The following is a 17,311-nucleotide window of genomic DNA, read 5'->3' on the forward strand; positions in this document are numbered from 1 at the left end:
TGGATAGATGAAAATATAACCCATTACAATTCGGTCTAAAAAAATGGCTCGAGAAGGATAAGTTAACAATGAATATAGGTAAAACATACTGTAAAAGTTTCCAAAAAAACATTAAAAACATGAAACGCAAGTCCTATTTATGTAGAGCAAATTTTATTAATATCTATTCGCTTTAAAAAATCCATTATTAATTCAAAAATTGGCTTAATATCTAGGTGTTAATTTTGACGACATATTGAACATCCAAGGCCACATAAACTTTTGCTGAAATCACACTTTTTTGTTCTACTTTTTATAAACTGAGCAAGATCTTAAACAGAAATCAGATCATATACCCGTGCGTGTACAGAACATTTGTTCAATCAATTTTGCATACGGTGTTTCAATAAATTGGACGGCAAAAAAGCAATATTGATCAACTTGAGAAAAATTAATCACATGACTTCGATTATTCAGGCCAAATGTAAAATTGATTCTGCAATTGGCCTACGGGTCTCTGTAAAACATAAAAAAAGTAAAAAAGAATTTTATTTTTATGAACTGCTGAAAACTATAATTAAAAAAAATGAAAATTTTTTAAGAAAAGACTCAGCAGCTAGTGGTGCACAGAGAAATTATCAATAGAGTACAAATTCAAGGAAATTTTGCAAAATGTGTAAACCTTCTTTATTGAATGACAAACAGAAAAAATTGCTTTAAATCGCTCGCAACAACTCAGCAAAGACTTGATGAGTCATGATTTTTGCACAGTTGTTAAATTGGAGAAAATTTTCTCACCAGCTTCCTGATAACTGCTTTTTTAGAAGCTCTTGACATGATTTAAAAACTAAAAATAGAACGACATTTGATTTAAAAATTGAAAAGTGCCGTGGCGAAACTGCCTTTTGGCTTTCCTTCAGGACAGTAGCTCTATAATATAAGTTTTTTTTTCTATTAGTAACCAACAGTTATATTGTCGGTTCTCATTCAAAATAATAAAATCAAATAACACTTTTTAAATTTTTTTATGACATACATGTATACAGGAAAGATACGGGGGGGGGGGTAAAGAGAAAAAATCCAGTTTGCAAAAATATTCGATTGGCCAGATTTTTCCTATCTTTCCCATTAAAGAGCCTACAAAGTTAAATCCCGGGTCGAACTTTAAGTCTTGATCCGTACTTTTTCAATGAAATACACGTCTTAAATTGACAAATCAGTTCTGGTTACGTCTTGTTTCAACTCTTAACTCTTGTGAAGGCTTGTAAAGACTTGCTGATGACTTGCCAAATCCCAATCAGTTCTTTGCAGAAGACTTGGCGAGTCTTGATTCAAGCCTTTGCCAAGATTTTGCAAGTTTTATTTGAGTTAAGTCCTGGCCAAGACTTGATGAGTCATGATTTTTGCACAGTTGTTAAATTGGAGAAAATTTTCACACCAGCTTTGTGATAACTGCTTTTTTAGAAGCTCTTGACATGATTTAAAAACTAAAAATAGAACGACATTTGATTTAAAAAATGAAAAATGCCGCGGCAAAACTGCATTTTTGCTTTCCTTCAGGACAGTAGCTCTATAATATAAGTTTTTTTTCCTATTAGTAACCAACAGTTATATTGTCGGTTCTCATTCACAATAATAAAATCAAATAACATTTTTTAAATTTTTTTATGACATACATGTATCCAGGAAAGATACGGACGTCGGTGTGGGTAAGCAGAAAAAATCCAGTTTGCAAAAATATCCGATAGGTCAGATTTTTCCAATCTTTCCATTAAAGAGCCCACAAAGTTAAATCCCGGGTCGAACTTTAAGTCTTGATCCGTACTTTTTCAAGAGAATGCACGTTTTAAATTGGCAAATCAGTTGCGGTCACGTCTTGTTTCAAGTCTTAACTTTTGTGAAGGCTTGTAAAGACTTGCTGAAGACTTGCAAAATCTCAATCAGTTCTTTGCCGAAGACTTGGCAAGTCTTGATTCAAGTCTTTGCCAAGATTTGGCAAGTTTTAGTCCTGGCCGACTTGACGAGTCGTGATTTTTGCACAGTTGTTAAGCAAAACAGAGTTTTTACAAGACATTTGTTAATTTGATCGCGGTATTTGTGATTTTAGCATCCATCAGCTTATAAATCCATTGGGAAATCAATATTTTCAGTGGCCAAAGAGAGTGGCCATAACTTATGAATTTGGGCGACATCGGAATTTTTTCGTTCTCTATCAAGTGAGCTTTGTGGAAGCACTTTTTCTTGCGCTTCATTTTTCGCTTTGGAGGCTTTTGAATGCACGCCATTGTAAATGGCGGCTTTTTTATTACGATGAGAAACAAAAGAAAATCAACATCAAAAACTGTGTTGAAAACTTGCTCAAGACTTGTCAAGTCTTGACCAAGATCTAAGACTTGATTCAAAACGTACCAAGACATGCAATAAGGCTTTTTCAGTATTGATTAAGACTTGACGTTCAGTCCGGGTGCCCGGCCCCGTTATCCATTAGGGTATATATTTACTGCAATATGGCTGGGGCTATACGTTATATGACCACTAATGTGAAAAAATAACATTTTTTGTTTCAGTTCCAATCGCCTTGACCCCGGAAGATGACAACTTGACATTGACATTGGGAGATGATGGAAGTGTCCGTGTCAGTGCCGTTATGACACCTCGAACAGCTGCAAAAGACATCCACTTCATTTCGAGAGTTGTGAAAACAGTACCAACTATTGTAATGAGTTAGTCAATTTTAGAATTTCATGGCAAAAGATAAATCGTAGAGTGAACGCAAAGTAAGTCGCAGTAAAGGTAAGCACACATGAAAGCAAGCCCCAAAGTTATGTATTTTTTCAGAAATAATACATTGTGAACCATTTTAACCAAGATAGCTCATAGTTTTTTTTTGAAAATTCACAATGTGTTCCAATGCACCAAGGAAAAATATGTCATTTTTCAACGCATCGAGTGATTGCGACGAGTCCCTGTGGGACCACTGTCCGTCCATGGTCATGCCTCTCATCTGCTGTTGGATGTAATCCGGAAATCGCAGGCCGGTTATTGCGCGAAACGGCAGCGCTCCCAACGGACCGCCAGCACAATCCATGATAGCGCTGTTCTGGAAATAACTGGCTTGCTTTACCTTTTCTTCGAAATCCGGCTTGTTTGCCCAATCTTAGTCACTTCAGCTACCTGGTGTCCTGATTACAAATCATTTGATAACAAACTTATTTGTAATCAAAAAGGTCATTACTAGCGTTCCGTTACCAAATTTTGCGATTAAATTTACTCACTCTTGTAACTACATTGCACTTTTCCTATCTTAATATATCGTTCGTGTGAAACCTACTTACAAGCTTCGAGGATGAAAAGGCGGCGCCCTACAAGGAAGTTCAGTCTCTGGAAGTTGAAAAAATAAATCTACTTTCCGCCGCAAAATACAAAAAAAAAATATAAATTGTGCATCAAATCAAATGCAGTCTAATCCCTCATTTTAATAATCGAAGAATTAAATCGTAGCAGGATTAAAATTTTGTGTATAATCATATTTCTTTGGAAGTATTTTCTATTTTAGGCTACTTAATTGCTATGTGGAAACTACTTACACGTATTTTAAGTGCTTCGCACATTGATTGTCACAAGACGGTGGGAAGTGCGAGCCAAAGTCTTTGTAACTAGTTTTTGTTTTGGTACCGGTATCAAAATAGAACGGGCTGTTACAGATCACACAATACAGTGTCTCTTTATGTATGCCGATCTTACTTGATAAAGGATATAACAAATCGATGGCAAAGATATATGCCTAAGACCTGTTTGTGCTATCAGTCTCAATTTAAATATTTGGGGGCTGAAAGTGTTTAATTCATAAAGGATTATTTATAAAAGCAAAGCTTACTATTAACCAGTTGCGTAATTGTGTTATCGAGATGAGCTGTGTGTCCATCGTTCAATACTTCTTGTAAGTAGGATAGATGTTCCAACTAAATAAGAAGAAAGGTTATAAAATTTACAGAAGGAATTTTTAGCTAAATTGTTACTGTTTAAACAGGATAGTTTTAAATATTTTTTGATTTAAAATTATCAGCAAGGAAAAGAGACCGCTGTGTGCACTATAGCTCAGAAACAATAAAAATTTCATCTTGTTTCTTTTTCTCAATAATATCAGCGAAGCATCGGGCCGATAGGGGGTGGAAAATCACGTTCACGTTCATAGTGAAACGGTTTCCTAATTTTCCTATGTGCCGAAAAATCGAGAGAATTAATTCTGCTCATCTCTCGCAATTATTATTGTCTTTACCTTTAAAAAGAATTAAAAAAGCGGGAGCCTTTGAGCCTGTTTCATCCTTGCGTGGGTGCCCTAATTCTTCCCCTTCTGCTCTTTTAATCTTGAATTTTGTAGGGGATTTTATTGTTTTTTACCAGCTGCACCTGCATCGCTTTTAGTAGTTCCCCTGAGTTGCAAATTTCAGTCAAAGAGCAGGGAAATTGAACAATATTTCAAATAGTCAAATTTAGTTCTAGTTCTAGTTTGAATTTGGTCCTGGATAATCCAGGCCTAAACTGAGGCTCGTTTATTTTGTTTGACGGGTGCTAAGAGTTGTGGTAATTAACGCTTAAATGTATGTGGCCGACTTTCGGGACTAACTATCTGTTCGTTTATTACTACAGCTCACCCCAATTTTTAGTATGAAGAAAAATTGAAAACATTAAACATTATAGTATATCATATAAAATTTATAACTTAAGACAGACAAGTTTTGAGTTATGATCAACTATTTGTTGATAGGGCCGTAACTGACTGAGTTGAGGCTAAGTAGAAAATTGATTCTGATGTGACTGGGTGTTAAGGGTGCCCAAATGCAGCAAATTTAATCGCAAAGGGCGATAACGTTGTGTTTTACAAACAATCGCAAAAGGCGATAAAGAAGTTGAGATGGCTGCGTAGATGTCCAGTTGATTATTTCTGATTTTGTATGTTTTTGAAGTTGCCTCCCTGTTTCTGATTCTCCATACATTTAGGTCGCTGTTTAAGGAGAATTTTGGTACAATGGGCAACTCGCTAGATTTCATAAAGAAATGTCCTCCTGTGGTGGTGTTCTGGACCTTAATTTTATTTGAGACGACGAACTTATTATACTTCGTTTTCAGTGCATTTTTCAGGTTTGTGGCGAACCTGGGGTTTTCCGAGTTCATTTGCGCTTCTCTGCTTTCCTGCATGTTTAGGCAGTTTTTGGTGTTTTTTGTCAGCTTCCGTTAGGAGATTGTCGATGTTTGACAGTTTTTTTAAATCTTTTCTGCATTTTCTGGGATGCGTGCAGATGATCTTTTTATGTTAACTTTCCGATTGTTTTTGGGATTGTACAAAATTGACTGGTATGAAGGTGTCAAGCGTGCGCCAATCGGCTTAAAAGAAGGGGCTGCGTGTGACTGTGCATGTTGTTGTTGAGTTGAGTGACTTTGATTTGAGATGATTACGCTGCGAACTGATTAATTGCTGGTCATTTTGTAAAATTGATTGGTAGAGATCTAAAATACCTTTTTTTGTTTTTTTGCCTAAGTCATACGTACCATACATTATGACGTGTTTTCATGTTTGCAATTATGTTGCTAATGAAAAAGTGTTTTTGTTGCTAATTGCTTTTTATAATAATCTTATGCTAAATGCATTTAACAGTAGGGTGTTTTAAAAATGTATTTTTGTTTTGCTTAAAGCTTTTTTTTGAATTTTTTATCTTTTTCAATTATGGTTGTGGCTTAGCCCTCACCATGGGTAATTTAATCGAAAAACAAAAAATGGTTAGAATATTTAATAATGTGCATGCAAATATTTTTGTTGCCAGTTTTTTTTTATTGTTTCTGAGTTTTTCCAGCAGATATATCCCAACACCATTGATAGGATATTTTTCATTATTAATTTGATGAGGAAATTTGCGGATACACATTTGCTTGAACCATTAATTGGTTTTAATTTTGCATATTGGGCCTTTATTTAATGAGTTGGTACAAGTTCTGCAGAATTTTTTTCAAGATTCTGGAAGTGTTGGTTTTTTGTTAATGCTACATGCGTTCTGATTTTTCTGCAAGATTAACACATAAAATAAAATTTTATTGTGAATGCCAGGCATGATCTCAAACGGTCGAGACATTGGATGAGGGTATCTTTTGTAGAGGGCTTCTTTACAGGGAAAAAAGATAAAGTGGGATTTTTCATTTGGTAGGGTTTTATGTAATTTTTCAAATTTCTGAAAGCTTTTTAAACAAATGGGACATTTAATGTTTTGAATTTTTAAGCCAATATGCTAAACTTACGGAAGAAAAAATTACTCCCATTCTGGAATTTAATGTTTTGTAAGTAATTTTTGGGGGTTGGGGTCAAGAAAAAATTTTTATCCTTATGCCAGGCGGACAGCTCTGGCACAATTACGTCTTTCTCCGCTGTGTGGTCTTGGGTGTGAGTCTTGGGTCGTGTTTGACACTTACAAGACTGCAACGACCCGTGTAGTTGGGGAGACAACCTTTTTGAGCTGAAAGAGAAAGTTTAAGAACGTTTTGCTTTAATTTTCAGACGTCAATTTTTGTATTCCATAAAGGAGAAGATTAGACCTGCAATGAGACTAACTAGGATAATTTTTGTTATTACTTCAAAGAAGATAATACATGTATGGATAAAAGTGGTTACTATTGTAATGGTAAGAAAATGGCCATGACATGGGACATAAATGAATGCAGAGGGGACGGATCAACCATCTTTAATTTGGAGTTTCAAAAATTTTTTTGCAGGTGGAACAATCGCTAACATAGTCTTTACAAAATTTGATGAGAGGATGAGTGGAAAAATGGACAATTTGAGCAAGGGAGTATTGGAAGTTTAGCAATTTGCAAGACTCGCATTGAAACCAGAAGAATATTGAAAAAGCTGTATTAAGTTTTGTACAATTTGGGCATATTTGGTATCTCGTATCAGTGATGACATGTTCGTAACACAATAAACACGCAATGTGAGACTGTTCATTTTCACGTTTTGCTTGTAATTTTTTAAAGTCCATTGCATTTTCTAACATATTAAACATTGAAATCATCCTAGTATAGAGTTCGTTATTTTTATCAATTTGAGAAGAGAAGAATGAAAGACTTGTTACCATACAATTGCTCTTCTTGTTATTTGCTGTGTCTGACTGACAATAAAAGGGAGCAGGAGGGTGAAAGGGAGAGTGGTAATTATCAGGAAGGCAATTAAAATGCCGCCAAGGAGCATTAAGGTTATTAGAAAATCTTCAACTAGGAAATTTTAAATTTTTTCGGGGAGCATGATGAAGGGTTAATTTGAAGAATTTGAAAGAAAAAATATGATCGAAGAGGAAACTATATTGATTATTAAAATTGTAGTGATTATACCATTGACTGTTATGGAATGCATCTTTAGGAATAACGGAAGGGAGATTTATAGGCTGTGTTGTTACCACGGGTTGTTGGGGTAAATTGGTTTGTAGCATAACGAGCAATTAGTTGTTTCGTAAATCAGACAAATACAACAGACAAATTTGGTAGGGTGGTTTGTTTTGAAGTTGCCATGGGCACAGCTGATTTTTTTTATGTTGGCAGGAGTCGCACTAGAAATAGTGGCAATGGCTAACTGTAGAAATGGGGGTTACGCCAATGGGACAACTTAGTTTTTTTCCTATGCTTGATAAATTCGTTGCGACAAGGAATACATGGGTCATAAATGAATGCAGAGGGGAAGGATCAACCATCTTTAAATTGGAGTTTCAAAACACTTTTAGCAGGTGGAAAAATCGCTAACATAGTTTTTACAAAAATTGAATGGAGGATGAGTGGAAAGATGGACAATTTTAGCAAGAGAGCATTGGAAGTTTAGCAATTTGCAAGACTCTCATTAAAAGCAGAAGAGTATTGAAAAAACTGCAATAAATTTTGTACAATTTGATCATATTTGGTATCCCATATCAGTGATGACATGTTTTTAACATAATAAACACGCAATGTGTGGCTGTTCATTTTCACTATTTGCATGTAATTTTTTAAAATCCATTACGTTTTCTAACATATTAAACATTGAAATGGTCCTAGTATAGAGTTCGTTATTTTTATCACTCTGAGAAGAGAAAAATGAAAGACTTGTTACCATACAATCGCTCTTCTTGTTATTTGCTGTGTCTGACTGACAATAAAAGGGAGCAGGAGGGTGAAAGGGAGAGTGGTAATTATCAGGAAGGCAATTAAAATGCCGCCAAGGAGCATTAAGGTTATTAGAAAATCTTCAACTAGGAAATTTTAAATTTTTTCGGGGAGCATGATGAAGGGTTAATTTGAAGAATATGAAAGGAAAAAATATAATCGAAGGAGAAAACTATATTGATTATCAAAATTGTAGTGAGTATATCATTGACTGTTATGGAATGCATCTTTAAGAATAACGGAAGGGAGATTTATAGGCTGTGTTGTTACCAGGGGTTACACACAGCCTATAAGTTACCAGTGTTGTTACCAGGGGTTGTTAGCATAACGGGCAATTAGCTGTTTCGTAAATCAGACAAATACAACAGACAAATTTATTAGGGTGGTTTGTTTTGAAGTTGCCATGGGCAGAGCTGTTTTTTTATGCTGGCAGGAGTCGCACTGGAAATAGTGGCAGTGGCTAACTTTAGAAATGGCGGTTATGCCAATGGGACAACTTAGTTTTTTTTCCAATACTTGAAAAGTTCGTTGCGGCAAGGAATACAAGCAAAGTGAGGCAGCTAACCTTTAGGGTTTTGATGAAGTTTTTTGAATGTTCTACTGTATGGTAAGAAATGGGGCATTCATCTTTAGGTCGAAAGTCAATTTGTGGATTTTGAAAGGAGATAAAGATATTTCCCATGAAGAGAGTTTTCTTTAAATACAAAAGATTTTGTAACCAAAAGTCTGGTTTTGAAGGAATTGGTGAAGTCAGATCTAATATTTTGAAGAATTCTCAGTGAGGGTGATCTTGTTCTATCGTCATCTTTTCTGGTTTTTTGGTTTTAGTATGACAAAAATGAAATTATATCGCTGGTATAAAGCCAAAATTTGTTATTGTGAAACTTTTTTCAACAAAAGTAATTTTGACAAGCTTATTTTTGAGATAAAGGAACATTTTGCTAAATGCTGTCATTTTTTAAATGAGGAAAATTGAGTTTTTTTAACCTAAAATGGTTAGAATAAAAGGCGGAAGGAAATTGTTTCACCTTGTGCTGATGTTTTTGATTCAACGATGTCAAAGAAAAACTTGAAGTTGACATCTGGGGCATAAATTAAAAAACTGTGCGTTATACCGTTACTAAAGTTGAAGAAGAGAATTCTTAAACAAGGTGCTAATTTTTCAACCTAATTTTTGCTGAAACCATTTTTGGACTTTTATGATTTTAATCTTATTGTTGTTTAAAAAACAAGGTTGTATAATCATTTTAATTAATTTACTTTTAAGCAACGTGTTTAGTTGGGCGAAGAATGGTTCATCGGGATCAATAATGGCTAAGAAGAACTCCCAATATTTCATTCCCATCGTCACTTTTGTCGTGTACTCTCTATCATTTTCCCAATCTGCAAAGTGTAGAGTGATGCACAGTTTTAGCTCGCCAGTTGGGGTGGTAGTGAACAACTTTTCCAAGGAAAGGAAATGACTAGACGTTCGTTGAAATGAAAGAGCATTATCGAAGATATAAATCAAAATGAATGGAGTAAGTTAGATCTATTGTGTTACATAGGTTTGTGAAAAAGTCCCAATAAGGAGAAGCTGGTGATAGAGTGATGGAACCGTCAGTCCAGTTTTCTAAGTCTTTAATGTGTAATATTAGTAAGGGAGTAACTTGATCGTTTTCGGATGTTTTAAACGACTTTTCAGAAAACTGTGTTTGTATTAACTTATTATTGAGGCAAAAAATGATAATTGGAATGAAATGAGCCTGTTTGAGAAAAAAAGAGTATCTTGAAAAGGAGCGTTGGAATAATGCAATTCAATTCAGACAACCCTTAAAATCTTCAAAAATTTTTCAAGAGTCGGCAATTTGAAGTTTTGTTGAAATTTCTGTCAAAACAGACTTAAGCGTAAATTTGCATAATAATTAAATTAACTGTGCAGTATTTAGGCGGAAATATATTTCTGGCTCTTATAGAGTTTGGCTGTTCAAAGTTTTTCCCTTTTTCGAATAGAGATAAAAAAAATAGGAGGACTGACTTGAAACAAGACGATATGCAGCCAGTAAAAAACAGATTAATTTTGCTTCGTGGTTGCAGAGGCGTATCCTGGCATCTTTTTTTGGTTTATCTTTTACTTATTCAGAACTTTTAACTTGAAACAAAATTGTTGGTTACATGTGTTTGGGTCAGTGGAGAAGAAATGAACTCACTGAAAAAATAATTCAAGTAAGAAATCTGAGTTTAACGCTGAACAATAATTTTTTCGAAATTGCATCTGGTGAAACTTTTGATATAAAGAGCCCCAGAACTCGTGTGCCCCGTTATGTACTTGTGGTAATGAATTGTGTCCAATAACATAGCCAGAATCAAGTGGAACCTCTTATTGAAGATTATAGTGGTAGGCTATTCGAATGTATTTTTTCATTTTCTTTCTCTTGCAGGAAAAGAAAGAAAGACTTTGAGACTGACTTGAAACAAAGTGATATGAAACCAAAGAAAGAAAAACGTTATTAATTTTTTTACAGTCGCCTGCCGTCTATTTTCGGGCTAAATTATTAATTATCAAGAAATAGATGGTTTTAAGGTTGTAGGTTGCCACTGATCCCCTTTACTCTCAATTTCTACTTTGAGTTCTCGGAAGAGATTTCTCTCTTTTCCGGGGACGAGATACATCAAGCAGTCATCAGAAAATATAAAAAGTTTTATTAGGATTTGTCAAAATTTTGTCAGGAGCTGTCAAGAAGTTTTCTTGGTTTATCTTGATAAGATCTTATCGAGCTCTTATCAAGATTTACCGTGAAATTGAAATGTTGGTACTTGCAAGTACTTGGCAAGATGTTTCAAGTTCTGCAAAGTTCAAGATCACGCATGTCTTAGCAAGTTGTATCAGGCGGGCTTCGATTCACTGGGCAAGTAAACAAAATACGGCTCAGAAATACGCACATTTAAATTAGAAGATTAAAAATCAGTATTTTTCCTGAAAATTAGAAAAATTGGACTAACCTAATTTTCGTCAATATTTAAGCTCTTAGTTTTTCTCGAATTTTTTTTAAGGGAGCAGATTAAACTGTAACATTTACTAGCTGAAACAGATCAAGTTGAAGCCGTTTTTGTACAAGTTTGTTTGTCTGCAGTCCTTGTAAATGAAAATGTTTGCTCGATGGCTCCTGACATTAAAAGATAAAATCATAGCCATAATTAAAGCACTAGAGGTTAACCGGAGAAAATGTGCAAGGATTTTGGAAGTCAACATATCGCCTCGAATGAACCTTGCAAAAACCATTAATCTTTAAACTCTTGCCAGACAAACTTCTGACGGTCAGGATATTTTAATGCCCATTCTTACTGGTTTCTTGAACGTGTTACAATATAGCCAGGGTCAAGGCCAAATTGTAACTTGTAAGAACTTGCAAGTTTCTTGCAGGTTTTTTTCAAGGCGATGTATAGCCTTGCAAGTTTTTCTTCCAAAAACTTGCAAGTATTTACAAGTAAACATTTGGCTTACAAGGCTTTTACAAGTTAACCATTGACAAGTTAGCCATTCGCACATACACACACCACCACACACACCACGCACACGCACACATACACGCACACACATACACACACATACATACACACGCTCTAAACCGCATTGTATTATGTTATCCAAACAGAGCAACTAACTTTCACGCGTTTTCTACGGTAAATAACTGAATGTTAAATTGAATTAACCAATAGGAGTTGTGCTCGACCGGAACGAACTTGCAAGAATGTTACAAGTTAGCCATTTGTCTTGCAAGTTCTTACAAGTTAACCGTTCGCTCTCGACCCGGGAGCTTTCCAGTCTCTACTAGGAAACACTTTGATATCTCAATCCCTTTTCAGATTTAGAATGTTTAAAATTTTATTTGAAAATGCCTTCAAACCTCAATTTAAGAACTTTTCCACTGCCCCTGCTTGTAAGTGTAGGTCAGATTTTGTGTCTGAAATTGACTGTTAATTGACAGATTATATATACGATAATGCAATCTAACAAGCAATTCATAATGTTTTGCGCAATTTTGGTTTAAACTAAACCTGTCAGATGTTACAGGATTTTTTCTTGATACATTTTTCGAAGAATTCCTAAATACCAAAATCAGAAAAAATTGTATATTTTAAGATGATCAAATATATCAGCCACATTTTTAGCTCTTTTTTGCCTTGTTTGTAGCTACATCATTGCGACACCAATTCTACAACTTCAGCAGAGTTCGCGTTTGCGAACAAAAATTACGAAATTGTGTCACCCATTCTCGCGTGGGACAAAAATGCTTAAATTATTGGACAACAAAATTACGGAAAGTCCTTACAAATTTCTGTTCGAATTTTTCCAATCTCTGAAAAATCATTTTTTTATGTCATCTATGTCCGCAGTTTCTGAGCAGGGTTATCGTCATCACTGCACTTTAACCTTTAAACTATATTCGAAGCTTCGACGGAATAATTTTTCAATTACATCTCCTTTCATTTTGATTTTTCTTCTTTAATCCGTTTCAGAAGCTTTGATGGATTAAAAGAAAAATTATCCTTCGCTTTAAGTTCAACACAATTGGAGTTAAGTTTTGAACCCTTAATTTAATTTCAAAACTTTGACAGAATAAAATTATAATTACCCTGCATTTTGATAAGATGAACCAATTATACCGAATGTTTTCTCCTTCAATCAGTTTTAGAAGCCTTTTGCAGAAAGTAATTTCCTTAGCGCGAATGATAGTGACGAAAATTTCTGGACAATAGTGACAAAAATATGTCCGCCTTACTCGCGTGTCATCAAATTCCGGAATCGCGGACGTCAGTGGCAAATATTTCCAATTTTGTCTCACTGTCACTGTTTTCCAGCCTATTGCGCCTGATCTTAAAACATGGGGGAGTGGACAATGCTGACATTAGACGGCAAATTTGCTTGCTCAAAATGTAGGATTGCCGACGTAATTATTGTTTACATATGCAGGAACAACTATCTATGAAATGAACGATTTTAAACTATTGCATTGTAGACAACTGATAGAATTGAGGAATTTAATGATTTGATACAAGAGCTGTTGTTTTCAGTTTTTTGTAGCTACTATGCTATTCCACAAGAACCAATCAATTTCGACAAAACCTATCAAATTATTGAGACGAAAATCATTTTTAGGGGATGGTGTACCTCTAATACAGTCTTTATCTGAACAGCTGCAATTTGAGACAGAGTCCAGCTGTTCAACTGTAGACTGTCTCAGCAACTCACCCTTAAATGGTTCCAGTGCCAGGGTTCGGCGGTCTTCCAACGGGAGAGAACTGGACGTGGAAGTTTTGGGCAATGTTAATAATACGAACACTACAGCTGGAACCATGTATGTAACCGAGATGCGCACATCGACTGGCTTCTCGGAATCGGAATCGGTCAATCTTGTTCGATATGAGAGTTAGTAATCCTGTTGAAATCGGTTCTAGGAAATAAACCCCCTACGGAAAAAAATCATGCTTAAAAATTTCCTTCGAATCATGCTTAAAAATTAGATTTTGAATATATAGCTCTTAACTTGTTTGGTCTTAATTCCAATTATAATGCCAATCTTGCTACTTTAGCTGCGCAAATAAAAATAATCACGTAATCAGTAATAATGTTAAAAAATCAAAATTATTTTCTTTTCACTTATGTGATACAATTATGAATCTAAGGTGTGATCAGTTTCGAGAAAAAGCGGGTATTGAACTTAGTCACGTAGTCATTACTGAACAATTGGCCGAATAAAGGTGATATAGTTTTTAAGTTACAGGTCTTTTTTATTGCCAATTTGTTTTTTTTTCATACAAGGATCACTTCTGATTTCATACTGTCCATACTTGATTTATCAGTGCGATCCTTGTATGAAACCAAAGAAATCATGTATTATCCTAGTATGATTACCAAGAAAAGTAGATCTTTTTCCTTCCATTTTCCTTCCTTTGAAGATCTTTGTAGGAATACTAAGAAATCGTAATTTTTACATAACCTTTAATTTTACATAATAAGTGGCGAGAAAAGAGTGTGAGAAACTCGTTGTCTAATGATGGAAACAGTTTGATAAACTTGTAGTCTAAAATAACGTGTGTGGTGTATATGGTGCGTGTTGTGTGTGTGGCGTGGATGGCGTATGTGCGGTGTGTGTGTGGTGTGTGTGGTGTTTGTGTGGTGTGAGTGTGTGGTGTGCGTCGTGTGTGTGTGTGTGGTGTGCTGGTGAGTGTGTTATCTGTGGTGTGTGTGTGTATGCGTGCGTGTGTGCGTGTAAGTGTGTAAGTGGGTGTGTTTGTGTGGTGTGTGTGTGGTGTGTGTGTGTGGTGTGGGTGGTGTGTGTGTGTGGTGTGTGTGAGTGTGGTGTGTGTCATCTGTGGTGTGTATGTGTGTGTGCGTGCTTGTGTGTGTGTGTGTGTGCGTGTGTGTGAGTGTGGGTGCGTGTGTACGTGTGTGAGTGCGTCAGCGTGCGTGTGTGTCTCTGTGTAAGTGTGTGTTTGTGTGTGTATGTAAGTGTCTGTGTGTGTATGTCTGTGTGTGTGTGCGCGTGTGTGTACGTGTGTGCGTGCATGAACGTGCGCGTGTGTCTCTGTGTGTGTAAGTGTGTGTGCTTGTGTGTGTATAAGTGTGCTTGCGTGAGCGTGCGTGTGTGTCTCTCTGTGTGTGTTTGTGTGTGTGTGTGTGCGTGTGTGTGTGTGTGTGTTTGTGTGTGTGTGTACGTGTGTGTGTGTGTGTGTGTGTGTGTGTGTGTGTGTGTGCGTGTGTCTGTGTTCGTGTGTGTGTGTGGGTGTGTGTGTATGTGTGTGGGAGAGGGGAGGAGGGGGGGGGGGGTGAGTGGGGTGCATGAGGGCAAAACGAATAACAGATCCAGCGAAATATCACTGACCTTTGAAAGTGTAATTGTCCACAAAAATAAAAATGAGAAACCAATGAAACTTTGTTCAATTTTGAAATGATCGCAGCAGGTGTTGATTAAAAAACTTATCACACGGTTGTTATCGCCCTCGAAGTTATCATAACACCTCGGCTTTGCCTCGGAGTTTGATAACTTCTTGGTGGCGATAACAACCGTGTGCTAATATTCATGAACGCAACCCAATAACGCGATTTTGAGCATGTAATTAGCTTTCAAATTTAATTCCCGAATTTTGGTATTTACTCGAGACGAAATTCAAATTTACTCGAGCAATCTAATATTGGCCTCGTGTAAATAGCTTTAAGTTCTAGGTCTTTTTATTTGCAATTTGGGTCGACCATATTTTTATCTGAATTTGTTCCCTGATTCTTGTTGGTCTAAACCTGGATGCCGTATGTTCCATGTAGCTCCGAACCCTGTTGAGAACTTTGGCATTTTCTTCGTGGATGAGACTTCTATCAGTGCTGCATGGTTCCCACCAAGTGTCGGATTCTTCAGTCATTTCTACATAGAGGTCACATCTGTTGCAAACAACGCCATTATTGCAAGCCAAAAAATGTAAGTGCGTTTCTCTTTTCAAAGCTTGAAAGATCAGTTTTTTTTCTTGCGCGATCTTTTAAGATACTTTTTCTTCCTAGTATGAAAATAAAGATACAAAGTTTTTCTATTTTAGATGTGCGATCACCTCAAGTTGTCCATCATGAGTCTTTTTGACTTTTTGAATATGAAACAAAGATAGTAGACACACTTAGAAACAATTATGTGAGCTGAAAACTAGAAAAATTCAGAAATTGTTAAAGTTTCGGTTAATAACTTTGATCCTTATGCTGGTACACAATGCGGAGAGGCAGAAACCCTAAAACTAAAACTTTTTTAATTAAAAGTTGTTGCGAAAGAAGAAAAATAGGCTCAAATAAAATGACCGAAAATAGATCTAGCATTTACCAAACGAATTGTATAAGAAAGATGAGATGTTTTTTTGGGGAAATTTGGTTTGGCGAATTATAAGTGGTCACAATTTATGTTACAAAACTGTGTGAATAAATTAGGATGCTTTTCTACAGTTCGACTAGCTTGCTAAATTTAGCAAGATTCTTGCTAAATAGCCCTCCATCTTGCAAGAACTTTGTCTTGCAAATTACTATATTCTTGCAAAATAAACTTTTGTCTTGCAAGAAATACTTGTGTCTTGTAAGATCTTACAATGTAGTTTTTTGTCTTGACTCTGGCTGTTATTCAGTTGCTTACTCAGTTAGCTTCCTTTCAAATTCTTTTGAAGTTTTCTGCAATTTTTTTGTCATCGTACGTGAGCCAATTATTCCTTCAAATTTTAAATCATAGCTTTAAAAGTTATTATTTTTAGTGACTCTTTTCCATTTTGTTTTTGAGGGTGACAAAAGTCACCCATACTTACTTTGGGTGTCGTAAAAGGTAACGGATATGGGGCTGTAGATAACGTAAGTATTAAGATAAGTAAGATAAGCGTAAGTGTTAAATAGCCATATTGGTGTCCCCTGCAATCGTTTATAGTCAAATATTAGGGACCCCTTCACTCAAAAAAGAATGTTTGGCTTCTTTCAGTGGTTAAACAAAGTTTAAACCAATTTTTGGTTGATGATTACATAATAAACAGTGCGTTATTACTACGAGCGTATTATTTTCAAACCTTCGCTCTGTATGTACGTTCTAAATGATTATTCATACGTTTTCAAAAGAAATAAATGCAATGCATGCAGGGTGAATAACTATTTTTATTTGAAAATATGGAAGCGTTCGAGCCTAATTTACTCGGAGAGGCAGGGGCGCTAGGCATAAAGATCTGCTCATTTAAGCATATCAGAAACTGCGTACAATTTACTTCTAATATACTTTGAAATAATTTTACTTAGCTCCTAATAGCGATAATTTCGATGTGGCTCGAATATAATTTTCAAAATACACGCAAGGAAGCATTTTAATGACCTTTCCCGGACCCTAGTCCCTTAGCATATCAGTAGTGAAACATTGTAATCCAATTGTATATCGTCGGCCCAGTACTGTATCAGTGTATCCTAAGAGCATATTGCTACCTCATTATGTGCAGTTTTTTTTGCCTAGATACTTTTTTTTCTGAAAATAGACTGAGCATTCTTGGTTTTCATTTCCATGATGTTCATAGGAAAATCTCCGAAAAAAAATTGAAATTTTTGACGATGCACTTTATTTTTTGAGCATGACGATGACTTGCAATCTTAAAACATTGCATGAAACGTTTTAAG

General features: G+C 35.6%; 1 protein-coding gene across 1 annotated transcript in view; it reads left to right on the top strand.

Annotated features, from left to right (window-relative positions):
• The window catches only part of LOC142349998 (uncharacterized), a 211,291-nt gene that overhangs the window by 99,559 nt on the left and 94,421 nt on the right, over nucleotides 1-17,311 (top strand). The window contains exons 17-19 of the mRNA XM_075401883.1: nucleotides 2,547-2,702; nucleotides 13,298-13,567; nucleotides 15,461-15,611. Coding sequence (XP_075257998.1) covers nucleotides 2,547-2,702; nucleotides 13,298-13,567; nucleotides 15,461-15,611 — 577 coding nt within the window. The remainder of the gene's footprint in view (nucleotides 1-2,546; nucleotides 2,703-13,297; nucleotides 13,568-15,460; nucleotides 15,612-17,311) is intronic.

The sequence above is a fragment of the Convolutriloba macropyga genome, chromosome 11 (assembly GCF_964194025.1).
Source record: "Convolutriloba macropyga chromosome 11, txConMacr16.3, whole genome shotgun sequence".
NCBI classification, from domain to species: domain Eukaryota; kingdom Metazoa; phylum Xenacoelomorpha; order Acoela; family Convolutidae; genus Convolutriloba; species Convolutriloba macropyga.